The following is an 18581-nucleotide window of genomic DNA, read 5'->3' as shown; positions in this document are numbered from 1 at the left end:
GCTGTTGCTAGCTGCAACACAACCCCAATCACAATATTTCCACCCTCAGGTGTTCTTTTAATCAAATGCAAATCCTTTTGTTTCTCACCAAATGAACAATATCGTCAGTGACTGTGACCAAAAAGCTCAACTGTTGTTTTCAAAAGGAGTCTGACTTTTCTAGATGTTGCTTTGCATACAGTACCAGTCAAAAGTTTGGACACACCTTCTCATTCAATGCTGTTTATTTCATTACTTTTATACATTGTAGATTAATACTGAAGACATCAAAACTATAAAAGAATGCATATGGAATTGTAACAAAATGTGTGAATCTTCAGTATTAAGAATGTGAAGACAACTGAAAACAAAACCTGTGAATGGAGTGAAAAGTAACAGTATCTTAACATTTGAAGAAAGGCTCATTGTTGGTCTGTTTGCTGCAAGACCTGTAGTCTTTTACTTCTAAAATCAACAATATGAAGCCGAACATTTGCTCAAACTTTTGCACATATGAAAATAAAAGACATAATGAATATATCAGTTCGAGAATGGATATTGATTAAAGAATGAAAAGGCATGAAGTGATCACTTAACTGGCCAATGGGACACATTAAAAGGGCTACAAATGACTAAATCGATCCAAGGAAGATAGAATAAAATGTATATTTAAATTAGGGCAAATACTTAAGGGAGCAGGATTGTGATTTTGAGCAACATTAATTAAATATGTTTATGTACACAAACTAGAAGTTTATGAGTGTCAGCTCCATCAGAAAAGATTTACAGCCTTCAGAATAGCTGCACAGTGTTGGTAAAAAATAAATTAAAGAGAAGTCAGTTTTTTAGGGAGCCACAGAAAGTTCTATTTCTGGTTTTTAATTTAGGCGGTATTCACTATTTGCTAATTGGGAAAATTTTAAAAATAAACTTTTTATTTGATACAACTTATTGTTCTTTTATTATGTATACTGATTTATTGCCGTGCTGCCTTTATTAAAAGCCAAACTGATTTATTGCCTCCTTTATTAATTCTTTCATTATTTGTTGCTGTAATGAGGAAAACACATGCAGCACAAATAAGCTTCTTTATCTGCTTATTTAATTTAATATTGTGAACATGAATGTTCGATGACATAGAAATTATTTTTTGGGTCTTTCTTTTTAAACGGTTTAATTATGACCAATAAATTTACAACCAGGACAAAAGTTACAACTTTTCTTTGTGATAACTGATATTTAAATTCATGACGTGGAAATAATGTCATATCGGTGGGGATGTTTCATCAAAAGGAGCAGAGTTCTAGCTAGCTAGCTGGTGCAATGGCAAGCTAATATAGCATTAGCTTTAGCAGCTAGTTAGCCTTTTAGACAAATTATAGTGCACCTTTCCCCCCCTACCATTGAGGAGCTATTGTGTCACTGTATTAGACAACAGTTTACATAACTGATCAGAAATCTAACATTAACAAGGCTAAACTTTTGAAAACGAGGTCTATGAAAACATTATTATTATTATTATTATTATTATTATTATTATTATTATTATTATTATTATTATTATTACTATTATTATTTGTTCAAGTTAAGGAATAAACTTCCAAAATATGTTGGGGGCATCTTACCTGGTGTTACTCTGCAAGTTAACAGGTTATTTATTGGTCTATTTATTTATGCATTCAGCCTGTTTTATTATTTTTTAATCACTTTTCTGTTGTCTTTTTTTCTGCCTGTTTTCTCTGCCTCTGTTTGTATTCAGTATTCAGGAGTATTGTTTTTTTTCTTTCTTTGTTGACTTGCTTTTATATAGCATTTGGGAGTATTAATTTTTTCTTTGTTTCCGTGTTTTTAGTCAGTATTCGGAGATATTGTTTTTTTCTTTGTTTACTTTTTTCAATATCCGTGAGTATTGCTTTTTTCCCTTTGAATGAAAATGAGTCCTCTACAAGTGAGAGAGTGACTGAATAAAAGACAAGAAACCTTATGTAACATGCCAAAAGCTAAAGTGAAAAATATTTATTGGTGTTTTTGCTCTTTTTAAAGCAAGTCTCCACCTTTTTCAGCCCACACGAGGAAACACCGACTATTGGCGCCGTTTCCGTTTAGGACTGCAGATACCACCTTAAAAACGCCTCTGGAGTGAAACTTTTGGCGCTAACTCTGTCGGTCCACCTTAAGCGCACACGCAAACGCAGGAGGCGTTCAGCGAGGTTTCCGCTTCTCAGTAGAGCTCGGACCGCGGCTCCCGAAAATCACCGTGAGGAACGTCTGAGGTTGACGCACTGAAGGTACAGAAAAAAAGCCAAAGAAAAAAAAACAAGCGAGGCAACCGAGCAAAAAAAAAAATGTCTGAATCCAAGTACCGCGAGTGGATCCTGGACACTATCGACTCGCTGCGGTCTCGAAAAGCCCGGCCGGACTTGGAGAGGATCTGCCGAATGGTCCGGAGACGACACGGGTCCGAGCCCGACCGAACCTGCGCAGAACTGGAGAAACTGATCCAGGAGCAAACCGTGCTGAAAGTTAACTACAAGGGCTCCATCTCGTACCGAAACGCCGCCAAGGTTCAGCGGAGGAGCAGAAAAAAGGACGATGTGTCGTTAACGACGGCTGCGAGAAGGAACGCGGTGGAAGAAGCCAGTCATTCCGACTTGAGCAACGGGGACAGCGCTTTCGGTGCCGTTGACCAGGACGAGGAGGATTTGGAGGTACGTGGAGGAACAACGGGCACGTTTAACGAGCTCACGTGTCGTTGTCACCTCACATCACGGCAAATTAACAGGTGGAGGTGACAAAAAACACGAGCCGGTAATAAGCGTGTGGGTTGTTTTTTTTTTTCTTTGGGAGTGGTGAGGGGAGTGATTTTGCAAGTGCACCCGAAACTGCCGCAGACGGGGAGCGGCGGTTGGAGCTCGCTCGAGCGCTGCCGAGGTGGAGAAAAAAAACAACAGAAGGTGCGCGTGTAGTCGGAGTGTGTTGTTTTTACGTTGCAGCGGTTGTGAAGCACTTTAAACCGACAACGCGGACGGAGAAGCAGAAGACGGGAAAAGTTGCACCGTCCTGCCCGTCCGCAACAACCCCCAAGCCTCCATTATCGGCAGCAGAAAGCGCTTTTCAAGCCCCAAACTCGGCGTTGAGCGAAGGGGAGGAGGGGCTGTCGAGTTACCGGCAAACCACTACCGTTAGTCCGGAGGTTGAGCCAATGTGTTTTCAAAATAAAAGCGTCGTAGATTCACTTACCAGTTGGGGTTTTAACAGTATCAATACGCTTTAATTGAAGAATCCATTTCAAAATTTATGCAAAAAGTGCTTCACAATTCGGCAAAATTAAACAGACAACGTTTAAAAGCATTATAGAAGCACAACATGCTGAACCAAAACCAAGCGGTGTTAGAAAGGTTAAAATATCAAGATGATTCTAAGGAAATTAAAAGAAAACCAATAAAGATTCTAATAAGTGTGTGTATTAATAACAAGAACAGTAATAATAACTAGAATAATTTTCAAAGTTACAAAGTGCTTCAAAAATGCCAAATTTGACAAATGTTGACCACAAGTTCTAGCAAATAAATGCATTCCTAAGCATACAATATAACAAGATTAAACAGTTAAGTCTGTTTTAATCACAGCATATTCAACACAGCAGCCATTGCATAACAGCGCTCTCCACTACAAAGGATTATAGTTGGTGGTATGAAAGTAACCAAAAAGTGTAAATATTGCGGTTGAGACCCTACAGTGTTATTTATGGTGTGATTTTATCAAGGCGATTTACATATTACGGATTAAAACTCTATATAATTATGTGCAATGCTGCTTTACCTAATTATGAGAGGGATGAGATCCTATAGCGTTATTAATTGTGGTGACTAACTGATGTAACAAAAAGACCCTTCAGTATGATACATTTCAGAATTTAACAAAACTAATAAATAGCACAGCTTGATTTCTTCAGGCAGATAGTTTCATAGAATTAGAAAAAAAGAAATCCTAAAACATACTGGGAGGTAGTGTAAAGAGGCTGACATAGGAGTGATGTGATCACATCTCTTTGTTCTGGGTAAAAGTGTGTAAAATTGCCTTCAAAAGTAAATTTTTTGAATGATTTCTAAGATAATAAAATCTTGCTTCAAACTTACTACTGTAATAATCTTGACGATTTATAAGAGCTGATGGGCTTGAGAGCGAATACCAAGCATCTCTGCTTTGTATTATCTTGAAAGGCGGGGCCGGAAGTGTGCGTCCTCATTGTCGCTGACTCGACGATGTGGGAGTGGGTGAAGAGGGGAAAAAAGTCTCAAACACCGCGGATGTACGAGCTGATGGGGGACGATGGGACATTGTTGGGTTGTTGTGTTTGTATCTCTGCAAAAAACGAGAACATGCGTCTGAGGTGGCGCCACTACAGCCATGTTCACGCATGCAGTTTTTTTTTGTCTGCACATGACGACATTTCACCCGCTACGTCTGGACTTCAAAATATGCCCATCAGTATGTGTTGCCCAGTAAAACGGCCACCAAATCGATGTTTAACGCTAGTAAAGTAGTTCTAGTGACGGTATAATCCGTCCACGTGTGCCAACTGCGTCTCTTTTCGGAGTGATGGGCGACTACCGACGCAGTGCATAAAGTGGAACCCCTGGATCCATTATCGGACACGGTGCCAAGCTCGGTCACGTCCGACGCTCGGCTGCCGTTTCGGCCCCCGCTTCGTCCCGCATCTCTTCTCCGAGGCCATCAACTGTTTGTTGACAGCGTTTCGGGACGAGCCGCGGCACTGCAAAGTAATAAAATATGCAGGAGCCGGTAACACAGGCAGACCTGAACTAAAAGCGACCGCAAACTGTTCGCCCAGCGCTAGATGGCGGATGCGCCTGTCCGATTTGGGTTAAGCTGAGATCAAATTGACTTTGTTCTCTGAAAGGCGTGTGTTGCTGCAAAAAAGAGGGGAAAAAAACGTACAATTACTTTGAATGCACACATCACGGAGAGGGAGGGGGGTTGTTGTGCAGGGTTTTTTTTGGAACCAGAATACGAGGGTCAAACGGAGACAGTGACGTGTCCGACTCGTTTTGCGTTCAGCTCAGTCGCTTTTACTGTAAATCGTTGACCCGATGCAAAGTCAAAGTGAGCTGACAACCGAGGCGACCGGTGCTCAGCGAGCCCCGAGTGCCGCCTCTGTCTGCCCCGTCGAGTTAAAGCTCCCGTTTGTCTCCGGTTCCTCGCTGCGCCGCCGCGGCTCCTCGGCCCTTTTTGGAAGCGCTCGGTTAAAGAGCACAGACACAATGGCGAGAACTCCATGCGCACTTTGGAGGAAATTTGAGAAAAAACCCCAAAAAAGAGAACGCCTCCCATCTGCCCCCCCTCCTCCTTTTTCTTTGGTGCTCCCGTGTGTTAAAAATCACCAATCAAGCAGGCCTCTAAAGACGGAGTGCTTTGAGGACGCACCGAGCACATCGGTGGTGTTTGTGAGCCGAGATGATGTTGCACTGAGACGGTTGCGTTTAGTGACCGTGTTCTCGGTGAAAGTTGTGTGGAAATGCAGCGCGATGCGTGAACGCCGTCCACGGGAGCGGGGCGGGCTTTAGTGCGCTCTGGCGCTGGGTCTTGGACACGCAGTCGCACACAAGGTAATTTTTCACCCGGGCGCCGTCGACTAAACCCTCCTCTCCCCCCCCTTTTTCTCTCTCCTTTTCTCCTCCAACCAGTGCGTATGTTCAAACTAGTTCAACACAATGAGGCAACACTGTGGTCACATGTTTAATTGCATGGAAATGCGCCGCTGATGGCAGCCTCTCGCTGCGCCGCGGAGAGCCAATCAAAAGGCGATCATTTACCACCACAGCGGTCAAATTGCGACATCTGTATGAGCGAGTTTTCGTGTGACACCCTTTAGCCTGCAATTAGTCCCACTTGATCATGACAACAGTCCCTCTGCAGCCCCGCACACTTCACCAGTAAGTTGTCAGTTGTTAATGATGTTCCACTAATCCCCCCTTTAAAAAAAAGGATGCAAAATGTCTAACCAGTGCTTGTCTGTTGCAGGCTGACACCTCCATGGCTATGGACACAGACAGCAATGCTGATGAGGAGGGGGCGGATGAGAGCCGCGATGGTCAGGACAGACCCTCACCGAGCCGCACGCATGATGACGCTGCTGTGCATTGTGCCCCCGTGCGAGCAGCCTCTGCCCCCTGCTCCCCCTCTGGCACTCGGCCCGGAGTCGGCCCCGGCTGCAGCCCCGGCTCAGGGCTGGACTGTGCCTCTCTCCAGAAGGCTGGTGAGAGGCCCAACTCCTTACCCTCCTCTAGCCCCAGGGCCCTCGCACACAATGACTGGGCTTATGATCCTGCTCCCTGCCCAGCAGACCGCCAGCACCCAGGAATGCAGAGAGACAAAGGTATTCACACTGCCAGACTACAGAGCACTCTAATATTGTTTTATGTGCACTCTTATACCGAGCTTTGCATTAGATATGAAGTCAGGGTGGGAGCTTTTAACCACCTAGGTGATTAATTGTTGGGTATTGACAGTATAAATGCTCCAATGTAAGCTAAATACAGAGTTGCCAGAGAAAATGGTTCATTTGCATGGCTTGGCGATGTCTTCTGCAGCCATGCATGGGCTTGTTTGCACCACAGGTTTAATGAATAAAAAATACTGCATCAGTGTTAGATTGTTAGACAAATCATTTAGTCTGCTTAGCACTGGCAGGAGTGGAGTCCATCATGTGATCTCAGTGTGTAATTGGTTCATTCTGTGTCAGCAGTAGCCACAAAGCCAGCAGTTCACTCTGAAACTACCAGCCCCTGTGCTTTAAACAATGTAAAGAAAGAAGATGGAGGCAAGGTGGAGGACAGCAGACTCTCGTCCGACCAGCTGGTACCAGACTATGCAGCACGACTGGTAATTGGCCTGTATTCCCGTTGTGACAAACAACATCTGTATGTCTCCTGCCTCTTTGATCTCTCTGCTTCCTACCTGACATGTCATGTTGAATTTGTTTTGTTCTTTCTTTTTTGTTTGGCCAACAGGATGAGACCAAGAATCTATCTGATGGAAGATCACAAACGCTGTCTTCACCATCTGACAACTGTGAGTTTCTTAAGTTTGTCTTTTTATGTTTTTTCGTACCTGCTGTGCCGCCTCCATCTGTTTCGGAGAGAGCAGATTTATTATTTTGAAAAAGGGGTTCTAATAACGCGTTAAGGGAATTTACTAATGGTAGTTTCTGTTTAAAAACCCATCCTAGTTGTTATTTGGCCCTTTTTAACGGTGCTTGCCTTGAGGGGTTGTTGAAGATTTTTTGAATGTTTCACAAGCCTGTCCTGCTACCTTCCATCCAGGTGGTGCCTATTTTGACTGTTAAGAGTCATTACTCAGTCCTGTCCTCGTGCAGTGCTGCGCTGTAAGTTCCACTTGCTTGCAGAGATGGTATTCTGCAGACATAACCACTGCATGAACATACAAGTTAAGAGTATTTTGGAAAGTTGTCATTATCAAATGATGTTGAGTGGAAAATATTTAAGCCTACAGATTGCTTGTAATTGTTCAGGAGAGGTCTTGTTCTTGTTTTTTAGTATGAATGTGTTTGCAGATAAACAGAGCAACAGGAATTTTTCAGATTTTGGAATTGGTTTTGGAGTTCTTACAATACAGATTCTCAGCTGTTAGAGGACATATCTGCAAACCTGTTGTGTCATATGTTACCAGGCTCATTGATAGAAGCCGTGAAATTACAGTAGGTAAACTGTATGGATCACACTGCCATGGGAACCAAGATGCATTTAGTTAGTGATGCAGAAAATGCATAAATCACTTTTATTCTTGATTTGCTGCAAAGTCTGCTTCACACTATTGGTACTACACCTAATAGAACGCAGATTAGACAACTGATTATTGTATTGGTGTTTGTTTATCACATTGAACACTTAATTAGTAATGTTAATTTCACTTGGACTCACCAAAAAGTGAATTGATTTCCATGTATTCTTCATTATGGGGCATTGTCATACCTAAATACACTTCTGGACTAACGTGTTAAAGCAGGGATGTCAAACTCTCCTTAGTTCAGGGGCCACATTCAGTCGAATTTGATCTCAAGTGGGCTGGACCAGTAAAATGACAGTGTAATAACCTTTAAATAACCACAACTCCAAATTTTGCCTTTGTTTTAGTGCAAAAAAGTCTGTTTTGAAAATGTTCACTTTTAAGGAATTATCTTTTTTACAGAACATTATGAACAACTTGAAATTTTTTAAGAAAAATAACTTCAATATCACCAACATTATTCCCCAGTTTATCATTTACACATTACAACTTCCAGATCACAAATTATCTACAAAGGAACACAACATTTAGTCGCAGGTATCTGAAACTGAATGATATAGTATTTTACTTTATGATAAAAATCATAAACATTAGACAAAAAGAGACAAAAAACAAGAAAAAATATCAGAAAAATTAGATACAAAACAAAAAAGACATTAAAAAAATTAGAAAAAAGAAAAAAGTTACAGTGACAAAAAAATGGACAAATGATAAAAAAAGATTTAAAAATGACAAAAGCGAGAAATAAAGTGACAAAAAATAGACAAACAATGCAAGCGAGAAAAAAAGGAAACACTAAATGACAAAAACGAGAAACAAAACGACAAAAACATGAGACAAACCACAGAAGTCAGACAAAAAATAAAAAACCAAAAGCAAGACAAAATATTCCAAAAATGAGGCACAAAATGACAAAAGAACAATGAGCAATCTAGTACTTTATTTTCTGATCAAAATAATTTGTCATGGTCTAGAAATTATTATAAATTTATAGTTTTACAAATGTACATTCTGCAGTTAATGTCTTCTCTGTAATTTTTTCACTTTTCAAAGTCATCCTGCGGGCCGGATTGGACCCTCTGGAGAGCCGGTTTTGGCCCACGGGCCGCATGTTTGACACCCGTGTGTATTAGCAATTTACCAGTCACATTAGAGCAAAGCAGCTGCATTGAGAGTGCACTGCGTATTAAAATTAATATATATTAACTTAGACATTGAGCAATTTTCTGCCAGCATTTCTGTCTTGCAACATTTGCAGTAACAGCGATATTTTAACATGATACATTTTTATATTCATCATAGCTCTTCATTGTATCAACCGGTTCCTCTTGACTGAAGTAGGTGACATTCCATTGATCCATTTTGTGCAATAGAAGGGTCACATGGTGCATCAAATGCCTCATTTTATAGGAGCCTAGTGAAGAAAACCTGGTCAAAGAAAATAGATACCAGGATATCAGGATATCTATTATCTTTGACTGGGATTTTAGGATTTGTTGAGCTAGAAGAAGACAAACACGGAGTAACAGAAAGAATAGTAAAATATTTTTACCACTGCATCTACCATGTAACTTTATCCTATAGTTAGAACAAGAGGAAGCTGTGTTTATTAAAAAATGGAGCTTATGTCTCTGCCATGTGTCACATGCATGACAACAGTCCTGCTGGTATCCCGTTAAAGTGGGCTGGTAGAGGAGGAGACTGTATCAACACTCCGTCATCGAGCCCTCACTGTACTGAACCATGAACCAACTCTAATAGAAAAACATACTGTACCGTGACAGTAAGTGAAGAATACTAGAGCCGTGGAAAAGCATCTTTTTCTTTTCCTCTCAACTCGGTTGCTACTAAATATCAGCGAGATGAGGCTGCACAGTCAAGACTCCAGCAAAAATCACTACTGTTGAGTCAATTCTTATTGAAATTCGTTTTGCACATTGATGCAGAAATTTGGGGGGGGGGGGGGGTTAGATTGTTGTAATAACATTTGGCTCCCGCAGTGAGTCGTATGAACTGAGCTCTTTTGAAAGTTCCCATTTCATGTTCTGTTTAATACTCAGGTCAGATAATATGAATTATTTTAAACTCACCCAGCAGCCTTTCATTGCATGTTGTTGTTGATTTGAGGAGACATTCGAAGCATGCATGATTTTGATTCCAGGACGATATTTATGTTCCTCGGCACTTTTGTGTTCTCATTTTCTAGAAGAAGGAAAAATAATGAAATGTTCTGCCTGTCTGTTGGCAAACTGTCACAAAGCAGTGAACCGGTGCACATTTATTACAGTGTCGCTTCCTATTTGTCTGCAGGCACATTTAAGAAGATAGACATATCATCCTTCACGGCAACTGAAGACAATCTTCTGAATGGTGGAAAAGGTGATGAAGTGTGAGTATCCTGCTGGCAAACAGGCCCATATACTCAACACTAGAAATGCATTTTAGTGAATTCTGTTTGTCCCTCTATGGATGCACCTTTATCTGTCAGTTTCTCTCTTAGGTTATAGTACATCTACATATTTAAAAGCTACAGGGAATTTGACCTAGAGGTGATGTCAGTTGCATGCTGTTTTTCATGTTGGACGTACAGCATGCAATGGAAACAGCACCTAATAATACAGAACAGTTAAAAGGCTTACAGTAATAATAGTAATTTGGAAAAACCAAGAGTCTTTTTTTTTTAATGCGGTTGGCAGGATCTGAGCATTTAGGCATAATTAACAACAACTGTCAGCCAGTTAATCTGCCAGTCTCCATTCAGCAGGTCAGCTGGCCCTTTGGTTCACCTGCCATTCTGGACTCTGACCGATTATCCAGATTATCAGTTCACCTCTGCACCTCTGTACTTTAAATAATGAGAGTGAACCACACCAGTAGCAATACATGTGAGACATCACCTGTTCAAGAGAAGTCAGGTTTTTTTTTTTAACCATCTGATCTTCCTCCAGCTCGGTGAAGAAGGAGACGATGAGCCAGAACCTGTTGCAGTGGACTGTGGCAGATGTAGCCAGTTACTTCTCAGCTGCAGGATTTCCAGAGCAGGCTGTGGCATTCAGAACACAGGTTACTGACCACCACATGTGCATCATAAACTTATCTCACTTCACCTAATGTATTTGTAGAGGCAGCATATTTACAATCTGTTTCACAATATACCTCTTCTGTCCTCAACAGGAAATTGATGGGAAGTCCCTTCTCCTAATGCAGCGCAGTGACGTGTTGACCGGTTTGTCGATCCGACTCGGCCCTGCCCTAAAAATCTACGAGCGCCACGTAAAAGTGCTGCAGAGGACCCACTTCCTGGAATACGAGGACCTCTGAATTCCAGACAATGCTGCATTGACTCAAACGTGCATGCAGTGCCCTCTCCCATTTGGATCCTCCCACCAACCTCCTAATATCTAGAGGGTGTGTGGAGGAGAGGCAGGGGGGAAGCAGTGGTGGAATTCACATTCACTGTGAGAATGACCAGAAACTGAAAGACAGTCCTCCTACCTCTCATCGTGGTCTTTGGTTTTCAAAAGATTTTCATTTCACCCATGCGGGCCCATCGTTGGAGGGGAAAGGACATCTACATTCGGAATATGTTTTTTTTAAGCAGAACAGCAGTGACCTTTCTGGAATACGTTGGGTGATGCAGCCACTGAAGAGGACCCAGGGGACCACCTATGGGCGAATGTACCCACACAGACTGCGTAGTGCTGTGGCTACAGAGTTGTCATAGGTTTGGGCATCCTCCATGTATCCGTTATGGTACCTTCTGTTAGTCCAGAAACTATTTGTACGTCACAGATGAACAGAAAGCACATCTATTGTGCATCTTCCTTTTCTCGTATGATAAGTCGATTTAAATGTAATCAAAGTGCTGGGGAAGTCAGGCTGTCTACGTATCTGCATCAAAAGAGTCTGATTCCTGACTTATCATGCCACCAGAAGCTGCTGTTTTGGATTATGTCTTCAGCGTATTTACAACACTGAGATATAACCAATCTGATATACTACTACCTGATGGTCAGTTTTTTTTGTTTTTTGTTTTTTTTTTTGTTTGTTTTTTTTTTGTTCTGTCTTAACTGAAAAATGATTGTGGTCCAATAACACAGTTACATTTTTGGGAACAATTTCAGATAGGCGTGACCAGGAAATATGCAGCCTGATGAAATCTGCTTTTATACACAAGCAAAGTAAAGTAATGAGCTTCTAAGAAATGTTATTGTAATACTGATTATATTGTTCTAAATTCAGAACAGCTGCTCGGCGTCTGTTCACAGAACAGATATCTTGATGAAATGCAATATTTTATGTTATCATCCATGTATAATTTGTCTGGTCTCACTTTGTGTTTTGATCTAAGCCAGCCACTTGAATTGTAACATTCCATACGATGTAGTCTTCATCTCAAGTGTATCTCCTCCTCTCTTTATCTGTAACACGGACACTTCTTCCAGAGTTGCAAATAAAGCTCATGTCTCTCTATTCACTTATTTGTTTTGTGAGAGTTTATTACTCTTGAATCAACAGTTCATCAAAAAGCTATTGTTTCCGTGGTGCAGTGGTTGAAATATTGTAAACAAACTTTCCACCTCAGTTAAAATTCCTGCTCCTCACTGAATGCCAGCACAAAGTTCCTCACTGGATCTTTAGGTTCAGTCCATGCAGTGTTGAGTGAAAGGCACATTCAATGGAAACAGAATAGCAGTCAGTACGCTCAGTAATAGCACTACCACAGTGTAAAGGTCACCTCAGGATCAGCGGAATACTGCACGAGCTGCACAATACTACAAAGTTGTCAGCTCCGGGCTGCGTTCTAGTTTATTCCAACTCTGAGAGAAACTTCACTGATTAGGCTGCCAAAAGCTATGAAAATTATCTGATGTTCTCACAAACTAAACAGCACTCTCCACTGAATATTTTACAACTCACAAATGTAGCAAAATAAAAAGGACATAGTGTTCTATATTCTCTTTCTTCTAGACCACATACAACATTGAAGTAAGACTTTGTAGCTTCCTTTGCCTCTGACAGTCCTGCGTTCACCAGTCCAGCACTCAGAGCGACTGCAACTGTCACTCCTCACTGTGAATCAAAGTGACACATGGAGTCCATATGACCAAAATGCATCTACACTGTTAAACTCAGCACAGCCTCCCTGATATCCAAATGGATGGAAGGAGCCCTTAAAAAGAGGCCCAATCAGTGAGGAGCTGGATGTGTGGAGTGACCGTTGTGTTGCTTTCTGCTTTCAGTCTCTACAGGATGAAGGGCAGTATGGAGGAGCGCAGGGTGGGATAATCTCTGAACTCCTTTAAGTAGCTGCGGTGTTTGCCTTTAGCCCACACAGACATCTGGATGAAGGCCACGAGAGTGAAGAAAGCCACAGGCACACACTGGGTCATCACTGTGAAGCCAATCCAGGAGCCCAACTGTGAGTGGGAAGATACAAGAGAGTTGAGGCCGTTGGTACAAGTACAGAACGTAACCAGCAGATGGCAGCAACAGTGTGGGGATAAAATATTATAGAGGCTACTCAACTGGAATGTTACCGCTTCCAGTATTTCAGTACAGACACATAGGTAAAACTTATGAACAACCAAACCACTGAAAAGTAATAAAACATTTTTTAAAAAAGGCCCCTAAGAAGCATTTATTTTATAGATTCTTATCCTTTAAAATGTATTTTACTGACTTTTTAATCAAGTTTAGATTAATTGCTTTTTACATTTTGCCTTTTTAATCTTTTTGATTTACGTCTCATCTGTGAAGCATTTTGAACTGCATCAAGCTGTATTAAAGGTGCTGTACAAATCAAGTTTGTTTGATTGACTGACTCTTCTAAATAGATTCTTTTCTGTAAATATAAAGGTTGGAAAACTTAGAGAAACCTTTTCTTGTAATGTTTCATTAAAAGACATTTCAGATTTCTTCAACTGCTTACTTCATATGTGTAGTTCGGACAGGAGACCAGCCAAAATATCCATGTAAAGGGATTTTTCGTTGGGTAAGGAATCTTCTTGGTTTTTGAACCTGAAATAAAGGGGTAAACTTGAACTAAAATTGTAGCACTCTCTACATTTTGGCTCATTTAGAAAAAACAACACAGACTTCAAAATGTGAATTTAAATCATATGCATTGTTACATTATGCTCACCTGGTGATTTGAGGTTACGAAGTGCAACGTGGATGGAAAAATTTCCTACTTGACAGAACTGCAGGAATACAGACATCCAAAGATCAACATCAACACAATATAATCACAGTGGCTTCAATATCTATAAGATGACTTCTTCAACAGATCTCAAACTTACCAAGAAAATGTAAAGACCTATGTTCACCTGCTGCTGCCCATAATCTGTGAAGGTGTCACAGAAGAACAGATTAAGATGGAAGTCAACTTTGACTGATGAGCTAAAGTGAGAACTGCAGTCCTCAGCACTTACATGGTGTGGTGTAGAGGGGGTGGTTAATGTAATATGCCATCCAAGCTGCGGTGCACCAGTAATAGCCACAGTTCTGGAATAGAAAGTGTGACTATAATAAGTCAACCCACCTAGATAGGGCTCTGCATACTGTAGATTTCAGAATTTTGAGAAGAATGTGATAAATATAATGTTCACAGCTTGCATAGTCACCTTAAATATATTTCTGAGAGGCATGGTCCCATGGGAGATACGATGGACAAACAGCGTCTCCAGAATCCTCTTGATGTAGTGGAAGGAGTGACATATGCAGGCCAAGCTGCAACAGGACACAAACACACACTTACGTCTTTAGCTGTGATTTATACATTGCCCTGCTCCATTACACTTGGCCCTGTCTCAGTGTCAACATTGCAATATGCTTCGCAACTGTTTGTCATGTTGAGGGAGCCTCAAGATGACATGCGCAAAGCCTGGGATTGTGTGATACTAGGCAATGACATCACAACGGAGCCCTGAAGACATGAGTAAGCCGACACTCACTGTACGACCCAGTGCTTGCTGCTGGTGAAGTCATATTTTGGAGAGTAGATGAAGGGAAGGCGGAAGTAGAACATTAAGTAGATGATCAGTGGACCAGCACACTCTGTTAGGAACACCTGAAGGGAGTGAGGAAACAGAAATGCTATAAACTTAATTTTTTTCTCAAGCTGAAGCAGCACAGCTGACAGTGAAACAGATCCCTGAATCAGCACCTTGAGCAGAGCCCTGGCTCAGCGTGCCTGACCAGTAGCTACTGGTGATCTCAGATGGGGCACTTCATGCTTTCCCCACCCACACTGGCATCAGACTGAAGCCTGGCAGGGTGCTGGGGGTTGTGTCAGGGTTGGTAAGGACAGTGAATGTAGAGACGGAGTGGGCAAGGGTGAGTACAGAGGCGCAGTGAAAGGCAAGTGAGAGGTCGGGGGGATAAACACCTTTGGCAGAAATGGGGCCACGAGATTATATGTCCTAGGACAGAGGACAGGCGGCGCAATAGGTGGGGGGAAATGAACTACAGCAAATCACCTCTAACTGTCACTGTGGGGTTGATATTTATATTCAAGAGTTATTGAGTGGGTGAAAGGGTGTCTGCTCATATTTAAAGTACAAGAATTTCAAAAGACTGTGCCAGGGGTTTCGCGTGTTTTAGCATATTAAGTGCAAATCGTGTGTACTTTGCACACCATTTTGCAAGGCAGGCCTCTTTACCCGATAGTCCGCTGATGCAAAACAGTGAACAAATCATATCCAGAAGCTAATCATGCAAAAGTATACATAAAACAACACTGAGCATTTATTACTTTTTTGTAAAAAGGCGCTTTCTGTTCAGAAGATCTGACCTTGAATGTTGCAGGATCATTCCACATACTTAAAACTGAATGACAGTTGATTTTCATTACAGGATACACATTGAAACAATTAAAATAGAAGGCTATGATTTTAAAAGTAGCTCACTGATATAACATGATTTGGCTAAAACATGTAATACCACTATATGGTGTTACATAATGTGTGTCTGTGCATAAGTGGACTTACGGTTCCCCATGTGAGCTGTGGTCCGAGGTCACTGAAGTAAAAGCTGGCTGTGGTTCCCACAGGAAGTGTCTGGAGAACTTCTTCATCCCTGAGACACTTGGCCTCTGAGAAATATGACAGTCGAGTCCAGATCAAAATAACATTACATTACATGATCACAACACCCATCACTCAACTGATCTGGATAAACACAGAATTTATTGAAATGCATGGCGGACATACTTGGATCCAAACGCAGGGATTGTCTGGCTGGATACCACTTTGGATCTGTCGAAATAGGGGGGAACTTTACTCTTGGCTCCGTGAAGAGTTAACAAGAGCAACTTTAGCCACTCTATGATGTTGAATGCCATCAGAATATATCAGAATATATAAATATTTGGTTGTAAACCAAAGTATTGAATTTCTGTGCCGAATTTAATTTTACTGTTGAGATGTTTGACTAAAAGGTCAACCAAATGTCTAGAGATCACCAAGGTCAGTAGGATTCTTCTCTTCGGGATCATCATGAATATCTGTTGAAAGTGTCATGGTGATCCGTCTAATAGTTAAGATATGTTAGTCTGGTTAGACCAGCAGACCAAATGTATTATCCCTAAAAACCACAAATTTATCTCAGTTTCATTAATTTACTTACATGCTTTATGAAACAAAGCCTTAATATCCAAAACAGTAGCAGTTGGCTCCACCTACAATCAAATATAAAAATGATTTTTTTAAAGATAGCATTATCATCAACACACTAGCATACTGACTGTTGCAACAAGTGCTAAAAATACACCAGAAATCATTTGGCTTTACTGATGTTATCATTTCTTTGAGATTTTGTCTGACTTTCATTTTTCCATTTCCACCTGCAATACGCTCTCTCATGTTAAGGACACAACTCTGCCCATTTACCCGAGCTGCTAATCATATCTGTCTTTCTGCCTGCCTGTCTGTCTGTCTGTTGGCCAAGCGTGCTGCAGGCATGTACTGTAGCTGGAACAGAAAACTCCTGTCAGATGAAGAAGGAATTCTCACCTCCTAACTGCAACCCTCGCTCAATAGAAGCATAACTGATAATAGCTGCACTTGACCGGGCGCCCTGTAAAGTAGATGATTATCTGTAAAATTACCCATGTGAACACAGTGAGGAGTCGGTAGAGCTAAAACAAACAAGCTTCCTCTGACTTCACTGCAACTTAATATCTGTCTTTGCTACTTTTAAAGGACACATGAGATCTTGAAATCATCAAAACTTCAGTAAAATCAACTAAATGCAAAAGGTTCAAAATAATTCTTTCTGTGTGTTTTGTGAAAAATTTAATAATTGTATCTGTAATCACAACTGTGCAGTAGTATTATATATCTTCTAAAATCATTATGGCTAATATAAAAGGTGAGTGTAATAAAAACCCCTCCGTCATCCTGACACTCACCTTGTCCAGTAGCAGTAGTTTCTCTTTAGTCTTTAAATCCACAATTTCCACTTCAAAGTAAACAATCCTTTTAGCCTTTTTCGGGGCTTTCGGCTTTGGCCTCGGTGCAGACTTCTTCTCGGCTTCTGCTCCATTCACATTCTTTGCCTCTAAGGCAAGTACATCCATGACACTGTTTGATCCCAAACCTCAACAGCCCAGTGAAATAACTTGTGATATGTCCAGTGGCTTTGCTCGTCCTCTCCTGCTATTTGTAACGGCTCCCAGCACTTTCCCCCAGGGAACTGTCAGTCCTGCTCGGGAGTATCTTCGGTGGTGTCTTGTGGACTCACTCAATATCCTTCCAGTTTGATAAGAAGAGCGACCATAAACAACCTTCCTCCCCAGATGGGTTGTTTGTATGTGATAAAGTGGAGTTTAGTGAGAAGGTGAAGTCAAACGAGTGCATAAAGTAGACCTGTTCCTCACCTGAATAGCAAATCCACAACCCCCCTTCACGCAGCAAAACGCACTGAAGACGAAACTGGAGAGCCCCAAGACATAATCCATAGTGCGCCATTTGCAAGGCTAAATATAAGTCGCCTGATTTGCTCTGCACCGGCTTGCTAACCTTGGGAAGCCACATACAGCCCTTCCCAGTGACAGATGCCAATATGCTCTGATTAGACCTATAAGACACATCTGTCCACTCTGCTCCTCACGTGCTTGGTGTTGGGCCCCATTGAAAGCCTGATCCATAGGATGAAAGCTCTCCACATGCCAACACCCCCCCCCCCCACCCAGACCACCTGTGAGGCTAGTATTCTTTTCTCTTCCTGAACTCCAGAGACAAACATATTTATTTCAGGGCCACTGTGGTTCAAGGTTTGAGTGCTAAATCACTTCTAAAATACTTCAAGGAGGTTTGTGGTGGGAGGAGGGTGAAGAAAATGCTGATTGGGAGAAGATCAGAGATGCCTTTCAGCGCACAGGGTCAACTCATCATTGCACATAGCCAACTGCATATCTATATTCTATGGTCTATTTATAGCAAGTAGGAGCAACACAAGCCAGCAGTAAGCAGCAGTAGCATGCATTCATTCCAAGACCACTTCTGAGTTTTGGATTTAAAACATTCTTCTGGTGAGCTTAATTATATTTTATCCTGATAGACAACACCTCATTGAGAAAAAAATCTAAACTGTGACAAAATAGACCCACGATCTCTTTCAAATGTGGTGACACTTAGATCTGACATCGGATCTGCCACAGAATAGTCTTTTTTGCTGTCTTGTAGATGGAGTATGTCACAGTCATATTGTATTTAGGTTGCCTAAGAGGCTTCCTAATTCTCCCTATTTCCTAATGTAATGTAAAACAA

General features: G+C 41.4%; 2 protein-coding genes across 3 annotated transcripts; one reads left to right on the top strand and one right to left on the bottom strand.

The window, feature by feature from the left end:
* Window positions 1-2176: 2176 nt before the first annotated feature.
* On the top strand, window positions 2177-12286 carry samd1a (sterile alpha motif domain containing 1a). Of its 2 annotated transcripts, none has more exons than XM_023277944.3 (7): window positions 2177-2687; window positions 6025-6379; window positions 6746-6885; window positions 7014-7074; window positions 10120-10198; window positions 10758-10872; window positions 10984-12286. In XM_023277944.3, exons 1-7 carry the CDS (start codon window positions 2325-2327, stop codon window positions 11128-11130), a joined length of 1260 nt encoding a protein of 419 aa, XP_023133712.2. In that variant the 5' UTR covers window positions 2177-2324; the 3' UTR covers window positions 11131-12286. The 2 variants fall into 2 exon arrangements, with proteins under 2 accessions (XP_023133712.2, XP_023133713.2); XM_023277945.3 differs by having other exon boundaries at window positions 2179-2687; window positions 6749-6885.
* Window position 12287: 1 nt separating this feature from the next.
* Window positions 12288-17888, bottom strand: tecra (trans-2,3-enoyl-CoA reductase a). Its single transcript, XM_023277946.3, has 11 exons — window positions 17222-17888; window positions 16438-16489; window positions 16023-16067; window positions 15801-15904; window positions 14766-14881; window positions 14436-14541; window positions 14244-14316; window positions 14112-14155; window positions 13955-14012; window positions 13742-13830; window positions 12288-13229 (listed from the first exon to the last, which is right to left on the bottom strand). Exons 1-11 carry the CDS (start codon window positions 17387-17389, stop codon window positions 13056-13058), a joined length of 1029 nt encoding a protein of 342 aa, XP_023133714.1. The 5' UTR covers window positions 17390-17888; the 3' UTR covers window positions 12288-13055.
* Window positions 17889-18581: the final 693 nt, after the last annotated feature.

Source organism: Amphiprion ocellaris, chromosome 19 (genome assembly GCF_022539595.1).
Source record: "Amphiprion ocellaris isolate individual 3 ecotype Okinawa chromosome 19, ASM2253959v1, whole genome shotgun sequence".
NCBI classification, from domain to species: Eukaryota; Metazoa; Chordata; class Actinopteri; family Pomacentridae; genus Amphiprion; species Amphiprion ocellaris.
Note: the sequence above shows the minus strand (reverse complement) of the source record. Positions and strands in the feature narration are given on the sequence as shown.

Coding starts and splice junctions, on each gene's coding strand:
- samd1a (XM_023277944.3), top strand. CDS start 2,325: ATGTCTGAATCCAAGTACCGCGAGTGGATCCTGGACACTATCGACTCG. Junction 6,380..6,745: donor AGGAATGCAGAGAGACAAAG/GTATTCACACTG, acceptor ATTCTGTGTCAG/CAGTAGCCACAAAGCCAGCA. Junction 7,075..10,119: donor GTCTTCACCATCTGACAACT/GTGAGTTTCTTA, acceptor ATTTGTCTGCAG/GCACATTTAAGAAGATAGAC.
- tecra (XM_023277946.3), bottom strand. CDS start 17,389: ATGGATGTACTTGCCTTAGAGGCAAAGAATGTGAATGGAGCAGAAGCC. Junction 14,317..14,435: donor CTCTCAGAAATATATTTAAG/GTGACTATGCAA, acceptor TTTCTATTCCAG/AACTGTGGCTATTACTGGTG. Junction 14,156..14,243: donor CCCCCTCTACACCACACCAT/GTAAGTGCTGAG, acceptor ACACCTTCACAG/ATTATGGGCAGCAGCAGGTG.